General features: G+C 39.7%; 1 protein-coding gene across 1 annotated transcript in view; it reads right to left on the bottom strand.

The window, feature by feature from the left end:
* The window catches only part of dync2h1 (dynein cytoplasmic 2 heavy chain 1), a 561,613-nt gene that overhangs the window by 97,492 nt on the left and 443,213 nt on the right, over positions 1-20,908 (bottom strand). Inside the window, exons 79-82 of the mRNA XM_060826048.1 lie at positions 12,633-12,743; positions 10,757-10,912; positions 7,699-7,774; positions 1,369-1,580 (exon numbers count right to left, since the gene is read on the bottom strand). Coding sequence (XP_060682031.1) covers positions 1,369-1,580; positions 7,699-7,774; positions 10,757-10,912; positions 12,633-12,743 — 555 coding nt within the window. The remainder of the gene's footprint in view (positions 1-1,368; positions 1,581-7,698; positions 7,775-10,756; positions 10,913-12,632; positions 12,744-20,908) is intronic.

Raw genomic sequence — 20,908 nt, 5'->3', positions numbered from 1 at the left:
AAGTCTTCAACCCAGAGTACACTCTGGGCTCTTGCTACCCTCCCAAGGTTTATTTCAAATGGTGCTCAATGCAGAGAACTGTTGCATCATGAGCTAAGGGAGGCCAGTCACAGGTAATCAGCAGGAATACCTTGCTTATAGTTTTCTACCAATCTGCTGCCACTTTTCAAATGTATATGCTGGTGGGATAGGAATGATAGGAATGATTCTGTAAATATAATTCTGTCAGGCTGTTGCCTGACTAGTTTGTGGAACACTTACCCCACGTTTATCCATTTTTTTTAATACATTGGAGGGAAAACTATTTAGTCCATGCGATTGTCCATCGTTTTAAATAGCACTTTCTTGAATTTTACATTAGATGCAATAAGTGTTTAGATTCCATTGTACCACTGATACTTCGTTTTGATTATATATTATGCAAATAGATTAAAAAACACACTTCTTTAGCAAGACGACAGCTGTCATTTCTTTACTTCCAATTATGGTTTGGTCAGGTAACGTTTTGGAGATTAAAGCAAGAAATCTTAGGCATGGATAGGATGTGTAGCTGTTAAACTCAGCATCGGATTAAGCAGGACTCCAAATTTGCTAAACAGACTGACTAAGCCTGAGACAGTGACTAGTTACTGGGAGAAAGCAGTAAGTAAATTGCTCATTTGCAGAGCTGGTACAAACATGCTGGCTGAATGACAATAATGCTGTGATTCAGTGAGGAGGGGCTGTCATCAGTTATGGTGGTGTTTTCTTTGTAGTCACTGAGCGGATGGAATTTATAAGTGAAAGCTTTGATGTTAGAGCAAAATCAGATGAGACAGAGGTAATTGGTAGCAGCATTGAGGAGACAGAGTTGAGTAAATGCAAGAAATGGTCTTCTTGAACTGGTGGGAATGATTGCTTAAACATGAAAGAAGGACAGTTGTGCAGTAAACTGACAGCATGCAAATTAATGTGTGTAAGGGATCAAAACAGAAGGACTAAGGAATTACAGAATTATGTTCTGTAACAAACATACTTCAAACAAAAATCCAGTACTGATTACAATAACTCTACTAATGAGTAGAAAATAAAGGTCTATGGTATTTAAGCATATTACAGCTATTACATAGATCTTCCACTGTGACCTGCAAGCTCATTTAATCAAAACACGAAAGTTCATGAACAGAGAAGGCATTACCTTTTTTAAATGAATCCTTTTTAATTATGCCAGCTGCTTAAAGTTTATTATTAAAGAAATTCCTCAACAGCAAATGACATAAATGGATCCTCATCTCCAATGAAGCTTTAAAAATTAAATTAAAATGTCATTTCTTACCAGATGGAAAATTTCCACTGTTTGCAGCTACAGAAGTTATTAACATCACCTACCATAATGCTGCAGGATCTTGGCACAGTGATGGATGATGGAAATGATGCTATGTTTTTGCTCCTGGACTGTGATCCAGCAATCGCTCTAGGGCTGAAAAATTGATCTAGATAGGAATTCAGGACTCGTAGATCAAATATGTTGTCAATGCGTCCACCATAGATAGCATTTTCTAACAGACCACGAACAAACTCCCACTGAACATCCTTTCTTTCTGTGAATACCAATGAATGATAGTTGAGTTTGAAGATAGTACTGCTACAGAGGATGTATCATAGATAAGACTTAATCATCCCTAGGTGACATGGATGTTTCAACATATATCACTATTTTCTCCGGCTGCTCTTTATGTTTCAATTTAAACTGCTTTTTAACAGATGGACCAGAAGGCTGTGAGGCCTGATTATAAACATGCAGATTGAGCCTTGATTAAACAATTCTACTGCAGTTTTAACTCCAAGGTTGCACTGGGGAGAAGTCATGGCACGTGGATCAGGGATCAGATAAAACCAGAAAGTTAAGCTTTTCCTTAAACTGTCGCTTAAGGACCAGTAGTTAACTTCAGGATATACAATAAAAGCCTTTCTCCTCAGAAAACCCAGTGTGTAAATAATAACATATGTTACAAGAGTTGTTTCATAACTAAGTGCCACAAATATGAATGGACTCAGAGATTCTACAGCATGGAAACAGACCCTTCAGTCCAACCCACCCACGCTGACTAGCTATCCCAACCCAATCTAGTCCCACCTGCCGACACCCGGCCCATATCCCTCCAAACCCTTCCTATTCATATACCCATCCAGATGCCTTTTAAATGTTGCAATTATACCAACCTCCACCACTTCCTTTGGTAGCTCAATCCTTACATGTACCAACTTCTGTGTGAAAAGGTTGCCCCTTAGGTCTCTTTTATATCTTTCCCCTCTCACCCTAAACCTATGCTCTCTCGTTCTGGACTCCCCCACCCCATCCTATCCATGCCCCTCATAATTTTGTAAACCTCGATAAGGTCACCCCTCAGCCTCCGGCGCTCCAGGGAAAACTGCCCAAGCCTGTTCAGCCTCTTCCCATAGCTCAAATCCTCCAACCCTGGCAACATCCTTGTAAAGCTTTTCTGAACCCTTTCAAGTTTCACAACATCTTTCTGATAGGAAGGAGACCAGAATTGCGCGCAATATTCCAATAGTGGCCTAACCAATGTCCTGTAAAGCCACAACATGTCATCCCAACTCCTGTACTCGATACTCTTACTGATAAAGGAAAGCATACCGAATGCCTTTTTCACTATCCTATCTACCTGCAACTCCACTTTCAAGGAGCTATGAACCTGCACTCCAAGGTCTCTTTGTTCAGCAACACTCCCTAGGACCTTACCATTAAGTGTATAAGTCCTGCTAAGATTTGCTTTCCCAAAATACAGCACCTCTCATTTATCTGAATTAAACTCCATTTGCTACTTCTCAGCCTATTGGCCCAGCTGATCAAGATCCTGTTGTAATCAGAGGTAACCTTCTTCGCTGTCCACTACACCTCAAATCTTGGTGTCATCTGCAAACTTACTGACTATACCTCTTACGCTTGCCTCCAAATCATTTATGTAAATGACAAAAATTAGAGGACCCAGCACCGATCCTTGTGGCACTCCACTGGTCACAGGCCTCCAGTCTGAAAAACAACCCTCCACCACCACCCTCTGTCTTCTACCTTTGAGACAATTCTGTATCCAAATGGCTAGTTCTCCCTGTAATCCATGAGATCCAACCTTGCTAACCAGTCGCCCATGGGGAACCTTGTCGAATACATTACTGAAATCTTTATAGATCACATCTACTGCTCAATCCTCTTTGTTACTTCTTCAAAAAACTCAGTCAAGTTTCTGAGACATGATTTCCCACGCACAAAGCCATGTTGACTATCCCTAATCAGTCCTTGCCTTTCCAAATACATGTACATCCTGTCCCTCAGGATTCCCTCCAACAATTTGCCCACCACCAAAGTCAGGCTCACTGGTCTATAGTTCCCTGGCTTGTTCTTACTACCCTTGTTAAAGAGTGGCACCACGTTAGCCAACCTCCAGTCTTCCAGCACCTCACCTGTGACTATCGATTATACAAATATCTCAGCAAGAGGCCCTGCAATCAGTTCCCTAGCTTCCCACAGAATTCTAGGGTACACCTGATCAGGTCCTGGGGATTTATCCATCTTTATGCGTTTCAAGACATCTAGCACTTCCTCCTCTGTAATATGGACATTTTGCAAGATGTCACCATCTATTTTGCTACTTTCTATATCTTCCATATCATTTTCCACAGTAAGTACTGATGTAAAATACTCATTTAGTATCTCCTCCATTTTCTGTGGCTCCACACAAAGGCTGCCTTGCTGATCTTTGAGGGACCCTATTCTCTCCCTAGTTATCCTTTTGTCCTTAATGTATTTATAAAAACCCTTTGGATTCTCCTTAATTCTATTTGTCAAAGCTATCTCATGTCCCCGTTTTACCCTCCTGATTTCCATCTTAAGTATACTCCTACTGCCTTTATACTCTTCTAAGAATTCACTCGATCTGTCCTGTCTATACCTTACATAAGCTTCCTTCTTTTTCTTAACCAAACCCTCAATTTCTTTACTCACCCAGCATTCCCTATAACTACTAGCCTTTCCTTTCACCCTAACAGAAAGATACTTTGTCTGTATTCTCGTTATCTCATTTCTGAAGGCTTTCCATTTTCCAGCCGTCCCTTTACCTGTGAACATCTGCCCCCAATCTGCTTTTGAAAGTTCTTGCCTAATACCGTCAATATTTGCCATTCTCCAATTTAGAACTTCAACTTTTAGATCTGGTCTATCTTTTTCCATCACTATTTTAAATCTAATACAATTATAGTCGCTGGCCCCAAAGTGCTCCCCCACTGACACCTCAGTCACCTGCCCTGCCTTATTTCCCAAGAGTAGGTGATAACTTATTTTACATGCTGACGAATTCCTGCTTTACCCATCTGTCTGACAAAGGTTGCTGTTACTTCACAACTCTCTTTTCAACTTTTCAACTCTCGCTTTCTTTTTTATGATTGCATTCTTGAGTAGACCATTTGGTCAAATTCACTGGGAAAGCTTCTCCTATGTTCATAGTCAGTTCAAAATAAGGGATGAGTCTTTTGTCACAAACTTTGGTTACTGTCTCATCCCTATGCCACAGGTGCAGGTGCACTAATGTCATGTATTTGCAGAGGCTTAGTTTTGTTTGTCATGCAACAATCATGTTTACACACAAAGCCACTGGAATCAGGAAAATTTTAAAAGAAAACACACTGTCAAACTTCTATAAAGCTTCAAGCAAGGCTTCAGTCTATTCATCTCTGGACGATGTGGTTATAATTTTCAAATTAAAATCAATTTAATAAATGAACAAAAGTAACTGCTTCCAGACTTCTATGAAGTTGCTTTATAACTGACTGTAGGCTTCTATCTTGTCTCCTGGGTCACGCACCTGGTTTGTCTTTGGAGTAATTGCAAAATGTTTTGACAACAGTCATTCTTCAAATCAGAGTTCATAAAGGAATACCAGAAGAATGAAGAAACATGTGTAGAGAAAATATTACCCATAAGGCAGCACAGATAGTGAATTGTCAGTAGCACTGTAAAGAAAAATAAACTGGACCAAGTAGTAGCTGCACAAAATCCATTTTAATAAATACAAGCCAGGAAGTAACACATGCATTTAATGCACCCTATTATAAGCTGAATTTGTGATAGCTTCCAAGTTACTGTATTTGAGAGATGTAGGCAGTCAGGAAAATTATTATCAAGGTCTACAACTTGTACTGGGTATCATTTGCCACTTAGGGTCAAAGAAATGAACAGCACGGAAAAAGACCCTTTGGTCCAACTCATTCACACCAAACAGATATTCTGAATAAATTAGTCCTATTTGTCAGCATTTGGCCCATATCCCTCTAAATCCTTCTGATTCATATATTTTTAAATGTTGTAATTGTACCAGCCTCCACCATCTCCTCTGGCAGTTCATTCCATACACACACCACCTTCTGTGTGAAAAAGTTGCCGTTAGCTCCCTTTTAAATCTTTCTCCTCTCACCTTAAACCTACATCCTCTCATTTTGGACTCCCCTACCCTGGAGAAAAGACCTTGGCTATTCACTCTATCCATGCCCCTCATAATGTTATGAGCATCTATAAGGTCACCCTTCAGCCTCTGAAACTCCAAGAAAAACAACGCCTATTCAACCTCTCCCTTTGCTCAACACTTTAACCCTGGCAACATCCTAGTAAATCTTTTCTGAACCCTTTCAACTTTCACAACATCTTTCCTATAGCAGGGAGACAGAATTGAACACAGTATTCCAAAAGTGGCCTAACCAATGTCCTGTACAGCCGCAGCACGACCTTCCAACTCCTATACTCAATGCACTGACTATTAAAAGCAAGCATACCAAATGCCTTCTTCACTACCTTATCTAGTTGCGAGTCCGCTTTCAAGGAATATGAACTTGCAACCCAAGGTTTCTTTGTTTGGTATATCTCTCCAGGAAGTGTATTAGTGCCCTGACTTGACCTACCAGAATATAGTATCTCACATTTATCTAAATTAAATCCATCTGTCCACTCCTCAACCCATTTGATCAAGATCCCGTTGAACTCGGAGGTAATCTTCTTTGCTGTCCACTACTCTACCAATTTTGGTGTCATCTACAAACTTACTAACCATACCTCCCACGTTCACATCCAAATCATTTATATAAATGATCAAAAGCAGTGGACCCAGCACTCAACCTTGTGGTACATCACTGGTCAAAGGCCTTCAGTCCGAAAAGCAACCCTCTACAACCACCCTCTGCCTCCTATCTTCGAGCCAATTTTGTATCCAAATGACTGGTTCTCTCTTTATTCCATGTGATCTAACTTTGCTAACCAGTCTACCATGCAAAATTTTGTAAAATGCATTACTGTGACGTCCATACAGACCATGTCCACCGCTCTGCCTGCATCAATCTTCTTAGTCACTTCTTCAAAAACTCAGTCAAGTTAGTGAAACACAATTTCCCATGCACAAAGTCATGTTGACCATCCTAATCAGTGCTTGCTTTTCCAAATACATGTAAATCCTGTCCTTCAAAGTCCCATCCAACAACTTACCCACCACTGAAGTCAGCTCAGCAATCTATAGTTCCCTGGTTTTTCCTTACTATCTTTCTGATAATGGCACCACGTTATTCAATCTTCTGGCACCTCACTCATGCCTATCTCAGCACGGGGTCCAGCAATTACTTCCCTAGCTTCCCACAAGATTCTAGGATACATCTGATCAGGTCCCAGGAATTTATCCACATTTATGTGTTTTAAGACTTCTAGCACCTGTTCTTCTGTAATATTGCCACTTTTCCTGATATCACTATTTGTTTCCCCAAGTTCTCTAACTTCCACTTAATTCTACATATAGAATCCCTTGGCTCTATACAATACCAATCCAAATTATTTAAAAGAAGACATTCCCAATGTTATCTCTGGGATACAATCAGTGCGAGTCAGTGAATACATAAAGCCGTAACATCATAAAATAATTACGGCATCAAAGGAGATCATTAATTCTATTGAGATCATGCCAGCTCTCAATGCAGCAATCCTGTTTCTCTACTCTATCCCTTCGGCCTGCAAGGTTATTTCCTTAAAACACCCATCCAATTTTCCTTACAAATCATTAGTCAAGTTTACCTCCACAAACCTGTGGGCAGTAGGTTCTAGTTCATTACTGCTCACTATATTTTTCTCATGTTATTCCTACACCTCTTGCAGAAACTTTAAATCCATCTCCCTTAGTAATTTTAATATCAAGTAACAGGAACAGATTTTCCTTATTTACCACATCCAAATCTGCTATAATCTTCTACAACTCTCTCATATCCCCATAATCCTCTTTGCTTCAAGGGCAAAAAGTTGAGCTTCTCTAAGGTAATCTTATAGCCCAAGCCTGGAATGAGTCTGTTAGATCGCCTCTGCATTCACTCAAGGACTAATCTGAGATCTTATTATCAAATTTAGATGCTATACTTTATTTGAAATCTGACCAGAGCTTTATAAAGGTTTTAAATAATTTCCCTGCATTTGTACCCAATTCATCTACTTACAAAGCCCGAGATTACATATGTTTTGCGGAGCTCTCAATATATAATGAAGCTTCAAAGATCAATGCCCCTTTTATATTTGCTAGCAATTAGGAAACAGCCACAAGTGCAAGGACAGGTCTATAAAAATGGAATATTTAACATCGAAATAACCTGAGCACAGTATTTCACTGGAACTTGGCTCACCTTCAAAAAGTCTGTCAATTATTTCAAAGCCTGCACGGAGATCAGACAAAGAAAATTCATAAAACTTGGTCCAACCCTGAAATACAAGGAAACAATGAATTTTTTCCAGAAATTTTCATGACAATATTTCATATTCATTCATGAGATACGGGCATTGCTGGTTAGGCCAACATTTATTGCCTATTCCTTTTTGCCTTTTATAAGGTGGTAGAAAGCCTCCTTTTTGCAGTCCATGAGGCAGGTACACCCATTGTGATGTCAAGAAGAGAATTCCAGGATTTTGACCCAGTGACAGTAAAGGATTGGTGATATCACAGTGATTTGTTGGTGGAGGGTGTGAATGCTTAATGGTGGTGGATGGGTTGCCAATCTATCTTGGTTTTTGTGAAGTTTCTTTAGTGTTGTCAGAGATGCCTTCATCCAAACAATTAGGGATTTTTCCATCACACTCCTGACTAGCCCTTGAAAGATGGTTGTTTTGCTTTTCAGAAGACAAGAGGTGAGTTGCTTGCTGGAGAGACTCCTAGATTCTAAATGCTTGTTTTAGTCACAGTACTATTTGGCAGATTTAGTTCAATTTCTGGTCAATGGCAATCCCCAGGAAGTTGATAGTAGAGGACTTAACAACAGTATAGCTGTTGAATTTCAAGGGCAGATAATTACATTCTGTCTTGTTGGTCATTGGCATATTTTTGCCATGAAGGATACTTGCCATTTATTAGCCCAAGCCTGGGTGTCGCCCAAGTCTTACTGATCATAAACATGGACTGCTTCAGAATTTGTGTCTGATCTTTAGTTTGATTTTACTTTTTTTGTTTCATTTGATGCCTTAATAAGAATGTTTTACTCTTCCTTTCAGGTGTTAAGAAATGCAAGGTCCAATCATTCGAGGGTAGTGACACACCTCTGGATCCTACTTCCTTTCCCCTTCCCTCTGATTCCATCCCTTCATTTACTCCCACTTCTTCACCATATTCACCACAGCCTCTGATCTTCCCCTCTTGGATGATGAAAGATGTATGCTCAGCAGAGGATTTAACTTTGTTCTTTAATGCCTCCATGGCATGGCACTAAACTTATTTTTTGATAGATTTGCCTCTGTGTCCACTTCTCTGCACAGGAATCCTCTCCCTGCCGCACAGACCTTTGCATCCATCTCCAATATTTACCCTCCATCTGGACTTCCTCTCCAATTTTTTGCCAACACTTGATCTCTTCACTGAAAATTGTTGATGTGATATTGGCTACTTTAATTGCTCTGCTCTTCTCATGCACTCTAACATCTCTTCCTCTAAACTTGCACTTCATTCTTTCAGGTCCAATCCCAACTCCATTAGCAAATTGTCCAATAAGGATGGTATGGTGGTCACCTGATGTGCACATCTTTAACTACCAGAGACTGTGCCAACTCTCAGACACATCCTCCTTTCTTCTCCTGGACCATGACCCCACCTTTGAACATCAGGCTGCCATGGACCTCTTCTCCCCTAGAGATCTCCACTCCACAGCTTCCTAGCTCTTGGTCCTCCAACCCTGCACAGCCCACTTCTACCTCCTTCCCTAATGTGGAAGTTCCAGAATTGGACTGGGGTGGACAAAGTCAGCAATTACATGATACCAGGTTATTTGAAATCAAGTTTTTACAGCATTGCTCCTTTGTCAGGTGAAGGAGCAGCACTCCAAAAGCTTGTGATTTAAAATAAACCTGTTGGAATTTAACCTGGTATCATGACCTTCTTTTTAAAATTCAACAAACAGGACACAACATTTCAGCCTATGCCTACCCCTCTGTGATTATTTCTTTCTATCTTGACTTTAATCTTTCCCCTTTGCTCAGTCTCTACAACTTACAGTTGTGATCTTTTTGCATCAGCTTCAAAATTTCCAGTTTTCTCGTCCTGGGTGCCTCCTCTATACAACAGATGGATGTGCAATCACTGTACACATCCATTTCACATCAGGATGGTCTGAAGACTTCCTGCTTCTTCCTTTAAAAAAAGACCTGCACATTATCTCTACAACATCACCCTCCTTTGCAGGGGGGAGCTAGTTCTCACCTTGAACAACTTTTCTTTTCACAGGTCAAAGGTACACCATCTGGCTCCCAGCTATGCCTGTCACTTTGTAGGCTGTACAGAACATTCCTTATTCCAGGTCGACTTGAGCACCCATCCCCAACTTTTTCTCCAATACACTGATGATGTCTCCAGTGTGGCCTCCGGCTGAGTTGTACTGAGTCTGCTGCATTTGTGGCCTCCTTTATAGTGGTGAAACCAAATGCAGACTGGGTGATCACTTTGCAAATACCTCCACTCTGTCTGTAGCAATGATTCTGACCTTCCAGTTTCTTGAAATTTCAACAAACTATCTTGCTCTCATGCTGACATTTCTGTCCTAGGTCTTCTGCGATGTTCCAATGAAGCACAAGAAGCGCAAGCTCAAGAAACAACATCTCATTTAGGCTCAGTGTTGAATTCAATAACTTCAGAAACAGACTGCTTTTCTTCTGTTCTCCATTTCTTTTACATTCATTTCCCCTCACTTCTCATAACCATATTCTGTTTGTGACTTGTTTACTTTGCATTTAACAGAAAGAATCCATTCTCTCCATTTTACACTTTCATTTACACCCATTTTATATCTTTTTACTGTTCTCCATCATTAAGAACTCCTTGGCATTGTATCTCTATGCCATCGCTCCTCTTCTTCCTCTCTGCCTTTGTCAAAAGTATAAGAACGAACATACTTTCCAACACTTTTCAATTCCGAAGAAGGGTCATACCAGACTCAAAACCTTAACTCTGTTTCTCTCTCCACAGATGCTGCTAGACCTGCTGAGTTGCTCCAGCATTCTCTGCATTTGTTTCAGATAACCAACATGCCAGTATTTTGTTTTCAATGCTCATTATTTGTCTTTTCTTGCCATCTTTCTCACCACCACCAAGGAGGGGAAAATTGCCCCCTGTGTCTTTGACATACTTAAACTTTAAAGAGTCACTATGAATCAAGTTGAACTTTGCTTTGGTTGTAAATGTTTGCTCAAAACTAGAATACATACTTGAGGGATATACTTCCTCCTTTCCTGACAAATTGCATGAAACCACGCTAGGCTGAAGAGGGATTGTGCACGTTCCAGTATACCCTTCCTAGCAATTTGCTCCGATGTCCAGGATTCATAGGTCCTCATCAAGTTCTTCTTCAGACCTGGTGGTGCCTATTAGATCAAACATGAAGAAAAATAAAGATAGGATTCTTAAACATATCCAATCAAATTCATAGTTATACATTTTCTAAAACCATTACGATCTAATTAAGTATGCTGAAATTGTAACAGATAATTCGTTACACACAGAATATGGCAATGTTATTTATGTTGGGTATTTTTTCTACCATGTTAATCTAACAGGAAGAAGTAAAAACTTTGAATCAGTTTTCACAGTTACTGGAGAGACTCCTAGATTCTCAATGCTTGTGATTGTAGTTGTAGGACTCTTGTGACTAGAAATTTTAGACAGCTTTATTAGTAATAGTAACTGAATATCAAATTTCCGAAACATCAAAATAATTCCAAATCTTATATTAACTTTTCTTCTTATAAATTACTATTAAATAGACAGAAGTGACTGAGTTAAAAATCCTTTCTTTATTCCTACATTAAAAAGCCTGGAGATTTAAATGCTTCAACAGTCTTGACAGGTCCCTTTGACAATCCTTTGACAGTGTGACAGTTCCTGTGCGTTTATGTGCCTTTTACGCACAAAATGTAGCCCAAAGGTGCCTAACCATCACTACCACTCCAAAGGTCCCACAAACTTGCTTCTCCAAAATGGTACCCTTGCTATCCAAATGGATCCAAAACTCTCAGACCTGCTTTTAGCTCACTAAAATCATGCAGGAGTGGAGGCACCCACTGTTTTACATGAACCAGGCAGGAATGAAGATCAAGTTGACTCCATTCCTGACATTCTGCAAAAATGGGAAGGACTGTTTATGGGAGCAGGACTTGAGTTCTATCCACTTCACCAGAGTCTCACTGTCCTGGTGAGAACGTAGGCCATTTATTCCAATTTCAAAACAATATAAACAATACATTCTTTGTAAATGATTGTTTTTTTTTTCCAAATGATTCCTTATCAAAGTGTAAGTAATAAGCTTAAACTCCACTTGTGGATTCAACCTACTACATATTCTAATGCAATAACTCTATGAGATCATTTTAAATGAGAAAAATAGATAAATGGCTTATGTACTCATAAGGATTTTAAAAAATACATAAGTGAAGTAATACAGTGAAGTAGAGTTTTTTCAGCATGGAAAGAGGCCCTTTGGCCTATTGTGTCCATATTCAAAACATCCATCTATTTTAATCTTATTTTCCAGCAATGACCTTACATGTTTGATGTTTGAGTTGTCATCACTTAAACATTGAGAGTTCCGGCCGCTACCACCCAGATGCCACTACCTCTGTATACAATGTTATCCCAAATTGCCTCTAAACCTGCTGTTCCTTACCTAAAAAAATTGCCTTCAATTATTGACTCCCGTACTAAGAGAAACATTTTTCCTTGTCTACCCTGTGTATGCCCCTCAGAATGTTGTACATCTGAATCAGATACCTCTCAGCCTTCTTTGCTCTGACAAAAACAATCCCAGTCTATCTGGTCTCTCTTCATGGCTGCATCGCTCCAGCCCAGGCAATATCCTGGTAAATCTCTTCTGCATCCTCTCTTATGCATTCATTTATTTTCTATAATGTGTTAATCAGAATTGCACACAGTACTCTAGCTGTGACCTAACTAACATTATGTACTGGTTTTGAATGTGTGAAAGGTGGTAGTTATGTCCACTGCACATAATATTAATGTATATATTTGATGCAGTTATTCCTCATTAGAACTTTGACTTAAAAAAAAAATTCTTGTAAACAGACTTACTTCATAAGTTATTTTCAAACTGGACTGAAGTAATATTGGGGAGAACTTGGGATGGCTTTCAGATGTAAGCCAAAGCCGGAAATTTGTATGTGGCTCAAGTCTATTCAGTTCCTGATTAAAAAAGACAACAGAAAATTAATTAACTCATTGAAAAACATGATTTTTTAATTTAAATTTTCATGCTAATCTAACATGCACCAATATATCTTATGATGATCTGTATTTTGCAGCTGTAATTAGGGCAAAACTGATAGTACTCATTACTATCACTGTGAACCTGCAGCAATATTTAGTGTAAAAGTTAAGTGCTGCTGAATAGGGTAAAATTGTTTTTTGTAAATATACTAATTTTTAAATTACTGCTGAATGACTCACTGGCCCTGAAGAAACCTCATTTTATATTAGTGGAATGTAAAGTTTCTTCATGACAAGACAACATTCATGTATATGTAAAATATAATTTGTTTTCAAGTTTATGCTATTTAAGGTTCTAGCTTAATCCTACTGTTAATTTACCATTTTCATATTGTTTTGTGATGAAATTGGTGGAGTTGCGGATAGTGAGAAGGATTGTCAGAGGATACAGCAGAATATAGATCAGTTGGAGGCATGGGCAGAAAACTGACAGAGTTTAATCAAGATAAATGTGACGTGATGCATTTTGGAAGATCAAGTACAGTCGGAAATTATACAGTGCATGGCAGAACTCAGGAGTATTGATATGCAGAGAGATCTGGGTTTGCAGGACCACAAATCTTTGAAGGTGGCAGTGCAGGTAGATAATGTAGTAAAGGCAACATATGGCATGTTTGCCTTAAATGGCAGCGGTATTGAGTATAAGGGCAGGCAAGTTATGCTGCAGCTTTATAGAATTTTAGTTAGGCTACACTTGAAATATTACGTACAGTTCTGGTTACCACACTACCAGAATGATGTGGATACTTTGGAGAGGGTACAGATGACGTTTGCCAAGATATTGCCTGTTATGGGGGATTTTAACTATGAAAAAAGATTGGATAGACTGGGTTTGTTTTCACTGGAATGCAGGAAATTGAGGAGCAGCCTGATAGAAGTTTATAAGATTGTGAATGCAATGGATAGGGTGGAAAGTATGAGCCTTTTTCCCAGGGTGGAGGAGTCAATTACAAGGTGACACAGGCTCAAGATCTGAAGCAGAATGTTTAAAAGAGAAATGCGATGCACATTTTTCACATAAAGGATGGTGAGTGCCTGTAATGTGCTGCCAGTGGAAGCACACACAATAGCAGCATTCAAAAAGCACCTAGAGGAATACATGAATAGAGAGATACGGACTCTCCAATTTAAGACAGTTTTAGTATAGAAGGGCAAAATGTGTTGGTGCAGACTTGGAGGATCGAAGACTTGGAGCTTACTGTGCTGTGTCATTCTTTGTTCTTTGAAATTATAAAACACAAATGAAAAATTCTGTTTGTTACTTCCTGATTTACCGTTCTTGACAATTCTTTCCTGCAATTGGATGTTCAAACTGTTTAATGATACCAATGTTGTTAAATGCCAAGACATATTATGCACCTGGGACCAGAATGAAATTAACAATGAAAAAGGTGACATTAAAATCATCAAGCTTGCTAGATCATTTTGGATGTGTTTTTTCCCCAGTCAACAGCAAGCACTATATAACACTACTGACCACAGATTTCAAGCCATTATAAAGGAAAAACAGATTAGTAAGATTTAAAAGTTCTGTGAATGTTCTGTGGCACTTCATTACTTATTATGAAGGTAGAAGGCATCAAGTTTGCAACTGCATTCAAATTTACTTATATTTAACTGAACAAAGTGGTATAAAAACAGATAGCTGCATAAAATGTTAAAGACCAATTATAATTTAATGAACTCAAAAGCAAAAATTCTTCTCACAAACAATAAAAGTGTTTTTATATGATTTATTGAATTGAATTGAATTTATTGTCATGTGCTGAGGCAGAGTGAAAAGCTTTGTCGTGCAAACAATACAGGCAGATCACATAGTTAACTGCATAGATATGTAAATAATAGGTAAACAGCAGCAAAAGCAAAAACACAGATACAAGCGAATGTTAAGAGTTTGAGAGTCCATTCAGTATTCTAATAACAGTAAGGTAAAAACTGTTGTGAAACTGGCTAGTTCGTGTGCTCAGGCTTCTGTACCTTCTCCCCAATGGTCGAGGTAGGAGAAAACATTGTCAGGGTGGAATGGATCTGTAAGAATGTTGGCGGCCTTTCCTTGACAGCAGGCCTGGTAGATGGATTCTATAGATGGGAGGTTGGCCTTTGTGATTTGTTAATTGTATATTTCATACAACTTCATATCAATACACAAAGTCTTTGAAGAAATAGTATCAACAAAACGGAGTATAATTTACAGTGGGTTGCAGATTTGCCTGATGATGCATATTCTGGAGCTACCAACCCTAAGCTGCAAATATTCTGCTGCCTGCTGTCATTGCAAATTGTTGAAGAATGGCATGACCCATTTTTGAGAATCCATTCAGAACCCTCCTCAAAGGAGGTATGAAAGACTTTTTTAAACAAATCATCATGCTTTTTCATGGTTTTGGGTCATTCATTTGCTCTAACTCCGAGACAAATTGCAACTTTCTGGGAGTGGTGTACCCCTTTGTATTATGTACATTAGCTTATAGTCTAACGTCAGACCTCTGAGATGTGACCACAGAAATCCATGGTTTGGAAGTCCCCAGCATTGGCTCTAGTTTGGCCCTTGGCATCGTTTGTATTTGCTCAGGGCAGATTCCTTCACTTGGAAAACCCAAAGGATTATTAAGCATACACTTGAAACCAGCATATCCAGTTGATGAAGCAAGGGAATAGGAATATGGGCTGCCAACAGAAAGTGATACAATTATGGATGCAGAAGTGGCCAGAACTGGAGGAGGAATAATATCTTGGAGTGTTGTTGATGTGGAGAAAGTTACAAAGATAGGGAGGCATGAGGCTTGAAAGTATTCAAAAACAAAAAGAAATGACAGTCACTACCTGGCATACTTGTACCCCAGTTACATTTCCAGATTATTCACATCAGTTTAATATAGTTAAAAATCACACAACACCGGGTTATAGTCCAACAGGTTTAATTGGAAGCACACTAGCTTTCGGAGCATCGCTCCTTCATCAGGTGATAGTGGAGGGCTCAATTCTAACACAGAATTTATAGCAAAAATTTACAGTGTAACCTAACTGAAATTATACATTGAAAAAATGATTGTTAAGTCTTTCATCTGTTTGAATACCATGAAAGTTTCACTTCTTTCATGTGTAAATCACAAAACCTTTTTTTAAAAGAAGTTGCATTCTCAGGTTAGCTGTTAACAATGGGTGATCGCTAGACAATATGTTGAAGGTGTTAGCCCCCTGTGTTCTCTGTCTATGCCATGATGTTTAGATTGATTAGATTTTAGATTAGACTTACAGTGTGGAAACAGGCCCTTCGGCCCAACAAGTCCACACCGACCCGCCGAAGCGAAACCCACCCATACCCCTACATTACCCCTTACCTAACACTACGGGCAATTTAGCATGGCCAATTCACCTGACCCGCACATCTTTGGACTGTGGGAGGAAACCGGAGCACCCGGAGGAAACCCACGCAGACACGGGGAGAACGTGCAAACTCCACACTGACAGTCGCCTGAGTCGGGAATTGAACCCGGATCTTCAGGCGCTGTGAGGCAGCTCTAACCTAAAAAGTGAGATAACAGAATTTTAATGAATGCATGCAGTTTTTGAGCAAAGTACAATGTAACCCTGCAAGTACAAATTCATCCAACAAAATATGTGTGTGTGTCTGTCTGCTTGGGTTGTGAGTGTGAGAAAGAGTGTGTGTGTGTACAGTGAGTGTAGAGTGTCTTAAGTCTGTGAGGGGGTGCATGTGAGAGTGTGGGAGCGTGTGTGTCTGTAAGGGTGTATGTGGGTGTCTGTGTGCGTGTCTGTGTATATGTGTGTCCATGTGTATGTGTGTATAGGAGTGCGTGTGTGTCCATGTGTATGTGTGTATAGGAGTGCGTGTGTATGTGTGTATAGGAGTGCGTGTGTGTGTGTGTGTGTGTGTGTGTGTGTGTGTGTGTGTATATAGTGCAATGGTGGTCATCTGTAATGTGGCATGAACCCAAGGTCCCGGTTGAGGCCCTCCCTATGGGTACCGAACTTAGTTATCATCCTCTGCTCAGCCACTTTTCACTGCTGCCTTCCCGAAGTCCGCCTTGGAGGATGGTCACCCGAAGGTCTGAGGTCAAATGTCCTGGACCACTGAAATGTTCCCCAACTGGGAGGGAACACTCCTGTCTGTTGATTGTTGTGTGGTGCCCATTCATCTGTTGTCGTAGCCTTTGCTCGGTTTCCCCAATGTACCATGCCTCAGGGCATCCTTGCCTGCAACGTATAAGATAGACAATGCTGGCTGAGTCACATGAGTACCTGCCATGTACAAGGTGAGAAGTGTCCCCACGCGTAATGGTGGTATCTATGTCCACACTCTGACATGTCTTGCAGCGCCTATCGTGACAGGGTTGTATGGTGTTGTCCTGAGAGCTGGGCAGTTTGCTACGAAGACTGATCTGTTTGAGGTTTGGCGGTTGTTTAAAGGCAAGTAGCGGAGGTGTGGGGAAGGTCTTGGTGAGGTGCTCATCCTCGTTGATTATGTATTGCAGGTCACGAAGAACATGGCATTGTTTTTCAGCTACTGGGAAATACTGAACCTTCGTTGTTCTTGTGAGGACATCCCTAAGTATTTCCAGGTGTCCATCACATTCCTCCTCATCTGAGCAAATCCGGTGTACATGCAGGGCTTGTCCATAGGGGATGGCTGTTTTAATATGTTCTGGTTGGAAGCTGGAGAAGTGTAGCATTGTGAGGTTGTCTGTGGGTTTGCGGGAGTGTGTGATGCTGAGGTGTCCATCCTCGATGGTGATGCATGTGTCCAAGAATGAGACAGATAGTTGAGAGTAGTCCATGGTGAGTTTGATGGTGGGATGAAACTTGTTGATGTCACTGTGTAGTTTTATCAGTGACTCCTCGCCATGGGTCCAGAGGAAGAAAATGTCGTCAATGTACGTGGTGTATAATGTTGGTTGGAGATTCTGCATAGAGAAGAAGTCTTGTTCGAACCTGTGCATAAAAATGTTGGCATATTGGAGTGCAAATTTGGTCCCCATGGCTGTTCCATTTGCCTGGATAAAGAACTAGTTGTCAAAGGTGAAGACGTTGTGATCGAGGATAAAGTGGATAAGATGTAGGATGGTGTTTGGAGATTGGCAGTTGTTGCTGTCGAGGTTGTTGCCGCAATGCCATCATTGTGGGGAATGCTGGTGTAGAGTGCAGAAACGTCCATTGTGACGAGGAATGTTCCTGGTTCAACTGGTCCGTGGGTGCTGAGTTTCTGTAAGAAATCTGTAGTGTCGCAACAGAAGCTGGGGATCTCCAAATCAGTTTAATATATATCAACATCTCAGCTGCTTGGTTACAGGTGTATCAATTACTGAAGACTAGACTATTAAGGGTATCAGCATTTCATTTCAATCTTTTGTCTTGTAACTTATATATTATCATTAATGAAATGAAATGAAACAACATTTTTGTGTGCCGATGTGAACAAATAGAACTAAATAAAAACTGAAAGAACTGTGGATGCTGTAAATTAGAAACAAAAACAGAAGTTGCTGAAAAAGCTCAGTAAGTCTGGCAGCATTTGTGAAGAGAAAACATCTGGAACTATGATGTTAAACCAGTATATGTCAGGCAGAGAATGATTGTAGGGCCTCTTGGAATGTTACCAGTCATTTGTTTATATTGTGCAAATTTACAAAAGAAGAAGCCGTTAGCTTGGCAGAATCTATGATGAGCCAGTTTTATTTCAAGCACTTTTGGCCTGTTCATCGGAAACTTGGTTGGGGTCAAACGCAAATACAGTTCCTCACAAAAAAATAGTACACATTGTTCAAAGGAATTAAGGAAATAAGTTACCTAAGTGGAAGAGTTTAATCTGTGATACTTCCAAGTCATGAATATTTAATTCTCAGATTATTAAAAGATTGAGAACTCATGGACTTGCAAAAAGATATTTGATACACTGTCACACAACAGACTGGTGAGACAAATTATAGCTCATGGAACTAAATGCAAAAATAAATGTGGATACATAATACAAATAGCCACAGTGTAAGAAAGGGTGTAAATCAACAAATGGTAGGAGTACGTAAAAAGAATACAGCAATTATTACAGAGACTTCAATCTCCATGTAGGTTGAGTTAATCAAATCGGAAAGGGTGGCTATCACAATGAATCCATGGGGAAGCATTAGAGATAGTTTCTTAAAGCAATAAGTCACAGAGTCAACCAGGGAATAGACTATCCTGGAGTTGGTAATGGGCAATGAAAGCAGTTTAATAAATGACCTTATGTTGAAAGAAGCCTGAGGAAGTTGTGCTCATAATAATCAGTACAAGTGTTAGAAACTTAGATTGGAAACAACTGTGATTAACTCAGATAAAGAGAATTACAGTGCTATGAGGACAGAGATGGCTAAAGTGGACTGGGTAAGACAAGCAGAAAAATAGTAAGTAAGCAATGGCAGACATTTAAGGAGGTAATTCATGACTCCCAGTAAAAATATATCCTAGTAAGGATGAAATAGTCTGAGAGGGATAAACTAACCATGGCTAACCAAGGAAATTAAGGAAAGTATAAAATTTAAAGAAAAAACATATAGGGAGGAAAAACTTGGTGGTATCACCAAAGACTAGGATAAATTCAGAATCCAGCAAAGGACTAAAAGACTGTAAAGAGACAGAAGATAAACTGAGGACAACCTAGTAAGGAACATAAAACTGACAATAAGTGCTTCTTTGAATATATAAAAAGGAAGAGAGAGATCAAAATGAACATCTAGGGAGATAGTTATGGAGAACATGGAAAGGGCAGCAGAGTAAAACAGATATTTTACAACCATCTTTATAGTGAAAGATACTTTGAGCATCCCATTAATACTAAAGAATTTAGAGGAAGCATTAAATAGCAACACCACACTAGTGAAGTAGTATTTGACCAACTAATAGAGCTAAAGACAGATAAGCCCCTTGGCCCTGATGGCTTGCATCCTAGGATTCTAAAAGGAGGAGGTACAGAGATAGCGGGTGCATTGGTTGCTATTTTCCAAAAATCATTGGATTCTGTACCAAAGGATTGGAAAACTGATAATGAGACATCCCTATTCAAAAAGGTAGAAAGCCAAAAAGTTTGTAACTATTGGCTGGTAGGCGTAACAAGTTTTGTTGAAATCAATTATTAAGGAAGTAATAGCAGCACATTTGGAAAATCATAATTTAATCAAATTATTAGGGGTAGCACGGTGGTTAGCACGGCTGCCTCACAGCACCAGGGAACCAGGTTTGATTCCAGCCTTGGTCAACTGTCTGTGTGGAGTTTGCATTCTCCCAATGTCTGCATGGGTTTCCTCCGGATGTTCTGGTTTCCTCCCACAATCCAAAGATGTGGAGATTAGGTGAACTGATCATACTAAATTACCCATAGCATTCAGGAACATGTAGGTTAGGTGCATTAGTCAGCGATAAACATAGAGTAATAGGGAAAGGGAATGGACCTAGGTAGGTTACTTTTCGGAGGGTCGGTGTGGACTTGTTGGGCCACATGGCCTGTTTCCACACTGTAGGGATTCCAAAATTCAAACAGAGTCAGCATGGCTTCATGAAAGAGAAATCGGGTCTGACCCATTTATTAGAATTTTTCAAGGATGGCTTGACCAGAATGGATAGAGAGGACCAGTAGATGCGTTATATTTATATTTCCAGAAGGCATTTGATAAGGTACCTCACAAAGTGTTAAGCATTAAGGTAAGAGCACATGGTGTTGGTGATAGTATATGGTCATGGATAGAGAATTAGCTAACGGGCAGGAAGCAGTGAGTTGGGAGAAGTGGTTACTTTTCAGGTCAGCAACTTGTAACCACTGGAGCTCCACAGGGATCAGTGCTGAGACCATAAGTATTTAAAATATATGTTATGACTTGAAGGAATGAAGAAATGTACTCCAGCCAAATTTACACATGACTCAAAAATAAATGAAAAGGCTAGTTGCGACAGGAATACAGTTTACAGAGAGGCATTGATAGATTAAATAAGTAGGCAAAAAGCTGGCAAATGGAGTACATTGTGGGAAATGTGAAAATGTTTATTTTGGATGGGAGAACAAAAGAATAGAATGTTAAACAAAGAAAGGTGCA

Source organism: Hemiscyllium ocellatum, chromosome 6 (genome assembly GCF_020745735.1).
Source record: "Hemiscyllium ocellatum isolate sHemOce1 chromosome 6, sHemOce1.pat.X.cur, whole genome shotgun sequence".
In the NCBI taxonomy this organism is placed as follows: Eukaryota; Metazoa; Chordata; class Chondrichthyes; order Orectolobiformes; family Hemiscylliidae; genus Hemiscyllium; species Hemiscyllium ocellatum.
The sequence above is the reverse complement of the archived record's forward strand: the minus strand, read 5'-3'. Positions and strand labels throughout refer to the sequence as shown.